Source organism: Cydia splendana, chromosome 21, assembly GCF_910591565.1.
Source record: "Cydia splendana chromosome 21, ilCydSple1.2, whole genome shotgun sequence".
In the NCBI taxonomy this organism is placed as follows: Eukaryota; Metazoa; Arthropoda; class Insecta; order Lepidoptera; family Tortricidae; genus Cydia; species Cydia splendana.
Genome location: NC_085980.1, coordinates 2,068,393 through 2,080,896, shown reverse-complemented (window position 1 = coordinate 2,080,896; position 12,504 = coordinate 2,068,393). Strand labels below are relative to the sequence as shown.

The following is a 12,504-nucleotide window of genomic DNA, read 5'->3' as shown; positions in this document are numbered from 1 at the left end:
ATCAAACGTAACGTTTTGATTATAAAATTACATGACTCATCATCAGTATCACGCATGATAATGGTGATCAAGTGTACACCATTATTATACTCTTTGGCGTAAGTACACTTTTACTTTACGGTTCAAAATTGAATGTCAAGAAAACAGTCGTCTACTAAAACATTGTCATAATTTTATTACTTGTCTACTTAAACTGAGCGAGGTGATAGAGAAAAAAAAATGACAGCTCGTGTTCCAATATCATGTTTATGTTCTTATCACGTTATGATTACATGAATTTCGTTTGTGTTTTGCCATTTTGCAAATACATACTAAACAAATAACCACCTTATTCCTGTGGGTTACGACTCAATATATTTTCTTCGTAATTCCACTCAATTAAAGGCAAATAGTCAAATTATTCTCAATCTAACATCAAAACGAGTCATACGATACGATTCTATGTACTCAAGTAATTATTTTTATCAAAACATTAACAAATTATCATCTTATCGACCCTTACCAACAATATTCGCGATCTCTGGATATCAGTGCTAATTATTATGACGTCACAAGATGCTAACATGTGCATATTATGACAATTTTGCAATGCAAACTACATAGTTTGTTGTCTAGCTAATTTTAGCTAGTTTCATAGCATGTTTATCTCTGTAAGCGTGGAAGTGCAGTGGTTTTCTATACAAAATGGATAGTAATAGTGAAATAAGTGATAAAAAAGTGGAGGATGAACAAAGGAAAGAGTTGGGGCCCCATCAGAAAATTTGTCTAGTATGTGGTGATAAGGCGTTGGGATATAATTTCAACGCGATATCCTGTGAGAGTTGTAAGGCGTTTTTCCGTCGCAATGCTTTAACTGGCAAGGAGTTCAAATGCCCGTTCTCTAACAACTGCGATATTACGGTCATAACTCGGCGTTTCTGCCAGAAATGCCGTTTAGAAAAATGTCTAGCCATCGGCATGGTGAAAGAGTTTATCATGTCTGATGAGGACAAAGCAGAGAAACGGAGGAAAATAGAAGAGAACAGAGCTAAGAAGAGACAGAGGGATCCGGATGAGGATATAACTAGCTCGAAGAACTTTAAGCGAGACGATGATGTTAGAAACACCTTTACGCCTCAAATACAAGAGTCTGTGATACAATATGATGTCCTTAACAGTACTACTTGTAGCCCTAACAGTACCGTACAATCTCCGCTTAGCAATGAGGTGGATTCATTGAGTTCTCCGCCAGGTTACGGGTCCTATGTACCTGTTCAGAGCGCAGATCACCCATATACAATGAAGGTGTTTCCGATGGATGAGAAAACTCAGTATGATCCAAGGATGATGGAGTCGTACAATATGTGTGATAGTATGATGTCTATTGAAAGTACAATGTATGAACAGCCAAAGCAAAACAGTATAAGGTAAGTTTGTTTTCACCACACCAGTTCGGAAAGGCTTACTTTGCACTTCAAAAACGGATAGCAAAGTTGCACTTTGCTATCAGCAAAGACATATGTAACTTCGTATAAGACGAATAAAGTCTAAGGAAAAAACGTGCCTCGGAATTCAAGTAAAAGTCATTCTCGAATAGGTGGCGCACACACCTTTAGCCTATCCTCGGCTAGATGGCGTGACGACACCGTTTCATATTTAACAATATTAACACATAGATATCGGTGAATGAACATGGATCAAAATGATATAAAAATTATAAAATTATTTATCCATATATATACATTTTTTGATAACTTTATACGTTTTCATTTTGAGTTTTAGTCGTGTGTCGATAGATGGCAGTAAATTTACAGTGACTACAAAATTTACAATGACAGGACCCCTCTATACTATCTATTCTTTTTGCTATCAGTAATTCACATGTGAGGCAAAGTAATCAAATGCAAATTTTTAGTTGTTTTCTTATGTTTGTTGGTAGAATTGACTTTTAAATGATGATTTTGGATGATAAATATTTAATAACATTCATTTGAATTTGATTTTATTTGATATTTTACATTTAATATTTTCTTCGGGTTGGTGTGGTGAAAAAATTTGTGTTTCACTCGGGGGCAAATTTTGTTTAACCCTCGCAACGCTCAAGATTCAATTTTTTTCATTTTTGGAATCTTTTGCTTGCTCAGGTATCAATATTAGCACGAGCGGTTAAACAACAACTTTGCCCCCTTGTAAAACAAATAACTATTTTTATACCATTGTTTTTCACCACACTAGTTCATAAAGACTCTTTAGTCTTCAAAAACTGATGAGAAAGTTGCATTTTATAATTAATAGTGGCAAAATAATTTGATGTTTTAGAGTTGTTTTCTCATATTGGCTGGTAGATTTTTTTTTTATAAAATAAAATAAAAAATGATAAGTATTTAAGGACATTCATTAGGATTTAATTCGTAATGATTTATAGCTAGTATTTTCATTTTCCACATGTGGGTGTAGTGAAAATGTTGTGTTTCACTTGGGAGCAATGTTTTAGCGTTCCGTACCCAAAGGGTAAAAACGGGACCCTATTACTAAGACTCAACTGTCCCTCCGTCTGTCTGTCTGTCACCAGGCTGTATCTCATGAACTGTATGAAGCATAATAGACAGTTGAAAATATTCACAGATGATGTATTTCTGTTGCCGCTATAACAACAAATGGTCAGGTGACAAGCAAAACTCACTAATTACCACCACAAGGTCATAGTCATTGTGAACCACATCAGTACTCTAATAAAGTTGATTTTTGTTTAATTAGTTTTTAGTAATTAGTGAGTTTGGCTTGTCACCTGACGAAATACTAAAAAGTATGAAACCCTCAGTGAGCGAGTCCGACTCGCACTTTCGCGATTTTGGGGTTGGTCCCGTAGTAAAAGTTGCTCAGTATAATCCCAAAACCTCCCTGGCAATGGGAATGCAGTAATTTTTTAGCCACCATACAAGAATTGCTTGTTTAAGGTATAAGATTAACCTCTTATCTGTATGATAAGGATGATGATGTTTTCAATGGGAGAGCCAAATTAATTTTCGCCATTTCGGTGTTGGTCCCTTAGATAGATAGATAGATAGATAGATAGATAGATAAAATCTTTATTCAACCACAACTTACATGCTTTGTGACACAATAAATAATAACAAGAGACAAAAGGAAAGTTAACAAGAGACAAAAAAAATTAAAAGGCAACATACAATTTTACACTAATAGCAATAATAGCAATTTACATATTTGACATATTTTACATAAGTAGAGGGTCATGTGTTGTGGTAAAGAAATAGGCGCTGACTCAGCATAAAATACTGCGGAGACCGCAGCGCTGATCTTCCGTCAGAACCTTAAATAAACCTACAGTTATGAACGACCAGTGCAGCGCTAGTCGATGTATGTATGAAATATATATATATATATGTATTTATATGTATTTGTATATTTGTAATTGTGGATAATATAAATATTTGTTAAAAATAGAATATACATAAATAGTATGTGTCGAGTAACGGTGTGTGTATGTGTGTGTGTACAAAGTATGACGTATAGTTAAATACCAGTAATTTAGTATTATATATAAGATTAATATGATGTGAACGCAAGTGGACAGGCAGCGATAGGTAACGATAGGTAACGGCAGGTAAATGGTGTGAGAGGTGGGGTTAAGTTTAAGCATTTCGTTTTTGTGTTTCTAGTAAGTATTGGCGTACTTTTTTTTAAATTGAGGTTTACTTTTTAATATTCGGATTGGTGGCGGTATGTTATTCCAACACTTTGTAGCACTATACCTAAAACTTCCCCTAAAGGCAGCAGCGCGGTATTTTTGAGGCTGCAGCATCAGAATACGCGGGCCTTAGTAAAAGTTGCTCAGTAAAAAAAACACGCAATATTTATTTTTATATGTAATTTCTGTTTCAGGTCAATACTGACAAATGGCGATGCAATCCACCGGGAAGCGAAGCCGGTTCACATGTGCGAAGAACTGCCGTCCACAAGCACTGATCCTGACATTAATAAAGCTAGGGATATACTGCAGGATGTTGAACGGTGAGTGTAGCTACACCTTCACGCGAATTAGGCAGTTATTATAATTATGAATTAGGGGTCATCCATTAATCACGTCACACGAATTACAAGTTTTTTGACCCCCTCCTTGTCACACTTGGTCACATTTGGCAAACCCTCCCCCCTGGTGTGACGTCACATTTTTTCCACGAAATCGGCAAATCGAATTAAGATTAATTTTTGCTCAAAATATTTTTTAAATATTCATATTTTTATATCCCAAAACTGATTAATATGAAAGAAAATTAAACTAATAAAAATGATTATTGTTCCAAACCTAATAATTTAAATACATTTTCGGTTACTGATGAAGTTAAAGTGACGTCACAAAGTTTGTGTTAATAGAGGGATACTTGAGGAAGGTTAAGGTATATAATTTGTTATGGTTTACCTGTGCGAAGCCGGGGCCTGCGCTAGTAGCGGAAAATCTTAACCTTTAAATTATTACCCAATGTTACAGAATAGAGCCAAATTCCATGGAGTCCATACTGTGTGAGGCGATCAAGTTGGAGTTTGAAGCGTACACCTCCGTTAACAACTGCAGTGGGTCATCCAGAGAACTCAATGAGGTGTTTATCATTTTACATTATTGGCGGATTATAGGAGGATGCATTCAACCGCGGTTTTCCGACCCCTGTAGGTGTAGGCCTAGCACAGGAGTGGCGCAACAGTATCCCGCCCGCGATATAGACTACCTGTCCCTCACTAATTAATACAGTGAGAAAAAAACGGTTTGTGTGTCTCGCGGGCGAGGTACTGTCACGTCATTCCTGTGCTAGGCCTACACCTACAGGGGTCGGGAAACCGCGGCTTGCAAGCTGCACGGCTAAAGAAATGAATGTATCCTCCTAAGTCCCTGCGTACAATTTTTTGTACATATTCCAAAATCTATTTGGAACTTTAACCTTTTGAACGCCAAACGGCGCATCCATTTGCCGTGCCACTGACGCCACGGGGGTTTTAGTTTTGTGAATAAATAATGCCAACCTAAAAGTGGGGTGGTATTCAGTAGATTTTCATTAAAAAACGATCGACGTCAAATGCCGTCTTTGGCGTCGTTGCCACTATTTTGTGTTGACGTCGATTGCCGTCTGTGGCGTTCAAAAGGTTAATTGTGTAACTAAGGGTTCTAATTTCAAAAACAAAACAATTGCTTCTGGCTCTCAAGAGGGTATAGCTAAGCCAGATGCAATAAAAAAAAATTTTGTTCTTTTTCTTTCTCTCAAACTTGCGTTTTTTGTACTAGGTGGAGCGAGCGAAGCTAAACGAGCTTATAGTGGCGAACAAAGCATTACACGCTCCTATAGACGACGATATGTCGCAGCTTATAGCCGCCGACTGCACTTCCAACCTCAAAGTAAGGAAACAAACCCATACTGCGCGACCCACTTTCAATTTTTTAACCCCCCACCCTGCCTTCGGTGATCGCCCGTAGTACACGTCAAGACCAACTCCTAAGGATTCGAGTTAGGCGCTATTCATATTAAATCTTTTGACCGCCAAGAACGCCTAACGTCGTCGTTACTAGTCGTGCCCACAGCGCCAAAGATGACTATAGGATAATACTTATGGCATTATGACATACGCTGTCAAAGTAACCTTCACACTTGCAAGTAAGGTTTACATATTTTTTTTTAATAATGGCTTTTACTGAGTGGATTCTGCTAATGTCGAGGTGTACACTTAGATTTACATTAGCTCCCTTGCGCTCATTGGCGTGTAAGTGACGTTTTTTTTTATGACTTAAAGCATTCTAAAGTTTAAAAAAACACTGTACACTCTTTACTAATTAACTTTTCGCTTGTTTTTAACCAGGATGGTGACGGTGTGCACGACCCGCGGCTAGTGACCATTGTGAACCTTACGGCGATAGCAATAAGGCGGTTTATTAAGATGGCCAAGAAGATCAACGCTTTCAAGAACATGTGCGAGGAGGATCAGGTATGTCCATCGTTAACCCTTTACCAGGCTAAGGGATATATATTTCCCACATGCGGCACTTCAAACATCTGTTGTATTTTCGATATTTGTATTCCTTCCAGGCCGCTAGTTCGAATCTTGGCTAAAGCAGTGAATTTTACAGTTTTTCCTTGATTTTTTTTCTTTGTAGGTGGCGCTTTTAAAAGGAGGCTGTATAGAGATGATGGTTCTAAGAAGTACAATGACTTATGATGGACAAATGAATCAGTGGAAGGTAACTACTTTGCTTTCTATTTAACCCTTTACCAGGCTAAGGATATATATTTCTCACATCAAACATTGTGTTCTATTTTCTATGAACAAAACTAACATTCGATTGTCATTTTTGAAATGTCAGCCTGGTAAAGGTTTAAATCTAGAACGACAGTGCGAGCCAAAAATGGTTCCGTCTTGGTAACATTTTACATGATTTTTTTTTTGTGAGATTTGTATAAGTATAATAACATAATCTTTATTTTATTTACATACAATATATATACAGTGGTACTACTAAAACTATAATCTGACTCGTGATATTTGCCTAAATCCCCTCTCCCCCCACATGAGATTTAGTTAAACATTCTTGTTTAACCCTTTACCAGGCTAAGGGAAATATATTTCCCACATGCGGCACTTCAAACATGTGTTCTATTTTCGATGAGTAAGACTGACATTCGATTGTCATTTTTGAACTGTCAGCCTGGTAAAGGGTTAAATTTATAGTCGGTATCTTTAGGTATTTAAATAAAAGTAAACAAACAATTTGTACGTTTTCGGGTAGTTATAAAGGCCCCTGTACACAATGGGCCAGCGCCGCCCACTCCAAGGGACGCAGCCATACGGTAGAATGAGATAGCAATATCACTTGCTCCCTCTAACGCATAAATGCGGCCCTTGGAGTGGCCGGCGCTGGCCCATTGTGTACAGGGGCCTTAACATTTATTGGTTAACCAACCAAATACAAAACCGCCTAGAGCAGTCACTGAACGACCTGACATTAACCTACATTATTTGATTATGTAATGTTTTCATCTACCCTCAGCTGGCTTAAGGAGCCATTTGAGGGTAGATTTTGTTTTCTTTTATTTAAATACCTAAAGATACAGAGTATAGAACATTTCCCAAACCAACCATAACTTTTCAACCAGGTACCTCACTCTCAAGAACAATTCGGTTGCATCCGCACCGACGTACTAAAACTGGCGAAAGGCAACATCTACCGCTCACATGAGTCGTTCATTCGCTCGTTCGACGCGCGCTGGAGACAGGACGAACAAATTATCCTGGTCATGTCGGCCATTTTGTTGTTCACCCCGGACCGGCCCAAGGTCGTCCATCGGGATGTTATTAAACTAGAACAGGTATGTACATAACCCATGCAAAATATGTGGGTTTTTGCCATATAAGTCATAATGTGACCCATGACTACTAGGTACAGAAGACTCACTCTCTAACAAAGCGCGTCTGTTACGATCAGGACAGATATGGCCGCTAGGTGGCGACAGCGCCACGCGCGGCTTATGGCTAGCCACCAAAATTGGTGTGGAACGGATGCACTTTTAGCTACCTGTAGCAAAGCGACGAAATCGCGGAGTGAGCCACGCCTGATGTGGGTCAAATATGACCATGTTTCATTGCCATGTGTGTCAAATATAACTCATTTATTCCCACGTGGATCAATATCACCCCCATATTTTGTCAGGGGGTCAAATATGGCCTCTATTTCGTCATGTGGGTGATATGGGTCAAATATGACCTGTTTTATTTTCATGTGGGTAAAACATGAACCATATTTTTATGTCATGTGGTCAACCCTATGTTATTTCCCAAGTAATAGATTTTTTACTATGAAACTGTTTCTTTTACAGAACTCTTACTACTACCTACTCCGCCGCTACCTAGAAAGCGTGTACCCCGGCTGCGAGGCGAAATCCACCTTCCTCAAGCTCATACAGAAGATTCTGGAACTACGGAAGCTTGCTGCAGAAGTCACTGGGGTGTATCTAGACGTGAATCCTATTGAACCACTTTTGATGGAGATATTTGATTTGAAACACCATCCTGCTTAAGTAAGGTAGGATAATAAGTTCTGTATGTAAATTATGTTATAGGACCATTTTATGTAAAGTTATACACATCACTTTTTAGTAATGAAAGAGCTCGTGATTCTGAGAAGAAACATAAAAAAATGAAGTGAACAACTTTAAATAAAATGACCCCATAGAAAAGGAATATGCTAAGACGCATAGTGTAAAATATTGAATAAAAAAATGACAGCTGATGTATGTAGCGCTACCGGGTTTCAACGTGACGTTTCTCAATGTCATATTCGCCAACTCAATGGGACCACCTAGATCAGTTGTTTTTAACCTGTGGTCCCTGTGTGGGTACATTTGAAATGGCCCGCTAATTTATAAATATAACAACTCTTTATTCGATACAAGTATTAACTAGTGATGTACCGACTATTGATTTGGCCGACTAGCCGACTAATCGGCGCTCGAATGGCCGATTAGTCGGCCGACTAGTCGGCTAGTCGGCCAGATCATTAGTTTCGTATAAGTTCAGGTGAAAAACAATTGTTTTGCTCCTTTGGTTGCGCTATTCATCATATTAGCTTGGCTAAAAGGTTCTCTACAGGTTCAAAGACCTATCACAAAATCCTCGTTCAATTTCTGTCTTTAGTTCTTTTATTTTACGATCCTGAGCAGACCGTCAGTACAGCTTGTAGGAGGTATTTTCAAGGCTCTATTTCCCGTACGTAGTCGCCAGTTAAGAACCTATCCCCTGTGGTCAGCGTCTTTACGAGCAACGTGCCCTGTCTAAGTCTCTAAATTTTGCAATAACATTAATAGTTCCTCATGGCTACTCATGGCTCTACCATAAAAAAAAACAAAAAAAAAAAACTAAATAATAATTAAAAAAATCAACTTGCACATGAAATTACACGAGAATCAGTTGAGATCGACCTGTAGAGGAAAACACCAGCCTACCAACATACGATAACGATCAAACGGTCAATTATTTACATGAACAAAAGGTTTCGTATGCATCCTGAATAGGTATTTTAGTAAAATAAACATAAAACATATGGTATTCTTTCACTAATAAAGTGCCGACTAATCGGCCATTTTTGCCGACTAGTCGCCGACTAATCGCCGACTACAAATGAGGCCGGATAGTCGGCTTTCCCGACTAGTCGGCGACTAGTCGGTACATCCCTAGTATTAACCCTTTACCAGGCTAAGGGATATATATTTCCGACATACGGCACTTCAAACATAATTTTCGATGGGTAAGACTGACATTCGATTGTCATTTTTGAAATGTCAGCCTGGTAAAGGGTTAACTTTCAAATAGTTGGGGATTCCTGGCGTACAGCGCCAACTACTGTAGCTGAAAATCGACTGAAATATTTTTTACACTACGCGTCTTAATTGTCTTTTGTCTATTAAGCAAGGTCAATATATGTATATCAGGGTTCTGAACTAAAATTTAATGTAAGTTACATTTATATCACATATCGTAACGTTACGTCACACGTTATTTTGCTATTTTGATAGCAATAGTTTTTTTTTCTACATTTTTTAAGATACATCCATATGAAGTAGAGTATAGATATAGAGGGCTACCAAGATCTCATAAGAAAATCACAGGTAAATGAAAGTTTATTCATAGTTGTTATTTGTGACGTCCCACGGTCAAAGGTACCTTATGGCGGGTATGGAGTTATGCATACCCCAGTAATCTACAATAAATAACCTATCGATAACACAAAAGATCAACCTTCTAGGTTGCGTAGTTACAGAGATATGATTTTTTGAAAATAATGTTGTGAAATGAGCAACTTTACGATAGAGAAGTTTTAAGTTTAGCCGCCTAAAAAACTATGTTCCTGAAGTAAGTTACATAGTTGACTACAAATAATAATGCCTTATATATCTGAGATTAAAAAAATATTGCGACTTGTTCTGTAATGCAAATATAAACTTTTGATATCGACTGATTTATGTGTATACTAACCAATCTCTTGAAAATAAAGTTTTATTTCATTTTCACGATTGATTGCAATGAGCTCTCAAAATTTAAATTTTATCTATTAGAAAACGACACTGACAGACAGTTTAAGCAAAAAACAATACCGATTTAGAGGTGAAAATGTATTTTCTGACTTTTTCATATAAAATCACAAAATTGAATATTTTTACTTTTAATGTGACACACAATCAATTTTTCTGAGCACATATGAAAGAAATTCTGTCATTCAAATGAAATAAATCCTAAAACCCCAACTAAATACTATATTTAACCCCTTATGCCACTTTAAACTTACATAACAATAACAGTATTTGCTCCATACATTTACGAAAAGGTACCTTATGGAAATAAATCTAATAATACATCACTACAAAATATCAATCATATTATAGTTTATCTTTTATGAATAGAAAATATTAATTTACATTAAACTGCCCCCAATTTTATTAGTTCTTCGTCATAATAATCTTAAAAAAGACCAATAATTTGTATGTAATGAAAAGGTACCTTGTGGTCAAGTTACATGATGAGGCATGATGATGATGGAACAGTTAGGATAAACTAATAATATTTTGGGGTTAAGATGGTATAAATCGTCTATTTCTTATCAATAATATATTTCGGTTGCTATTGAAGATAAGCGGCATTGAGGTTCAATGACCTCAGATATTCCATAAGGTAATGCGTCGGGTATTGGCATTTTTCAGCAAACCAATGGCTGATTTACTGCATGCGACCAAACCAAATGAAGATTATTCTAGTTAAGAAAGACTTGACGAGAGTAACTTTGGTATAATAGCAGTCTACTTGGATTTGTGATGTCGGTCTATGTACGGTTATAATATTTGCGAGGCGCCCCAACCAGAACTGAAATTATCAAATTAGTTTTGCAGAATGCTAATACAGTTCTCTACCAAACTTCTTTTCCCGTATTGACTAGTTTTTTTGGGAATTTTCAATCTTTTTTCCATAAGGTACCTTTTCTACTAAACTCTGAGACGACATTACTAGGCTTATAACTAACTTATAACAAAAATAAAAACAGGTAAACAAACGTTACGCATTAAGGTTTCAGATCACACAATAAAAAAAAATTGAGCATTTTTTCACCTCTTTACAAAACATTTAATATCACCGAAACTAGAAACCCTCATAAGGTACCTTTTCCCGTGGAACGTCACATTTTGTTAAAGAGTTTAAGGCCCATCATACAATATTTTACTTATTTTTAATTTGAACCTTCAATGCGGCATACAGCCTGGCAAAAAAGAGTAGAAATTAAAAAGTGGCAACACTAGTGTCGTCCCGTTCTCTTATATAAATTGATTTGAAAGGGAAGACACTACAGTGTTGCCACTTTTTAATTTCTACTCTTTTTTTCCAGGCTGTACATTGTATTGTTTTCTGTATTGAGGTGTACAATAAGGGGATAAATTTCGTTTGTTTGAGAAAGCAATGAAACAGAAAACACTACTTTATTTGGTATATGAAAGGTTCTATTAGATTGAATCGGAGTGTACCTTGTAATGCACATTGGGCCTTAAGAGGTTGATGTTAACGCTCATTTAGCATATCGTTTAAAATGTCCAATTTATTTTATTAATTATCGTTTTGTCATTTACTCAAATCACACTAATCACACTAATCATTAAGTTATTGTGTTATTTATATTTGTGTATGCTTAATCATAAAACACTAGTAGTGTTTATTTTTTAATTGTGTTTTTGTAAGTTTATCTCTAAGTAAAGAACCATATTACTTGATTGAAACTAAAAATATCTTAATTAATTAATTATAAAAGCAATTCTTTACATAACTACATTTTAAAACATACTTGAAGTCAATTACTAAAAATAAGTACATGGAGATGAAAATATGCCAAAAAATATATTATTGTTATATTTAATTCGGTTTCAATCAAAAAGAAATATGTATTTGTGTACGTATTTCAATTTGATTACACAAACGAGTCTACCGCGATATAATATCATTGTTTTTACCTTAAATGACCACAGCTGGTACAACTCAGCTGGAACGTCGGAATTTAAGGTAAAAACAATGAAATTATATCGCGGTAGACCCGTTTGTGTAATTATTGTAATTCAATATGTGTACAAAACGCGAGAGTTTAAACTGTTGTATTTCAATTTGGTTGAATCTTGTGGTTAAAGTCAATTAGGTACAATTGTCCGACCGAAATCGGATTTCGAAACCCAAAACATGACATTTATACCGAAACCGAAACTTCGGTCAGACATTGCCAAAAAAAAGGTTTCGGCGCGGCCCGGCCGAAAGATTAGGCAGTTTTTTTGCCGAAACCGAACCTTCGGTCGAAACATGATTTTTATGAAGAAACCGGAACTTCGTTTAGACACTAGTCTTTACCCATCACGGAACAATTTTGATCCGAACATTTTGGAGGCGTTCGCGGAGCCCAAGCAAACACTTAGAAACCCCTTTGACACTAAAAATATAAGG

The 12,504-nt window shown here is 36.6% G+C and overlaps 1 protein-coding gene across 1 annotated transcript; it reads left to right on the top strand.

Moving 5' to 3' along the window:
• Positions 1 to 356: 356 nt before the first annotated feature.
• LOC134801215 (nuclear hormone receptor HR96) lies at positions 357 to 8,163 on the top strand. The gene is made up of 8 exons (XM_063773747.1): positions 357 to 1,406; positions 3,883 to 4,011; positions 4,490 to 4,598; positions 5,276 to 5,386; positions 5,845 to 5,970; positions 6,140 to 6,223; positions 7,137 to 7,349; positions 7,857 to 8,163. The coding sequence occupies exons 1-8, from the start codon at positions 685 to 687 to the stop codon at positions 8,055 to 8,057; spliced, it is 1,695 nt and encodes a 564-aa protein (XP_063629817.1). The 5' UTR covers positions 357 to 684; the 3' UTR covers positions 8,058 to 8,163.
• Positions 8,164 to 12,504: the final 4,341 nt, after the last annotated feature.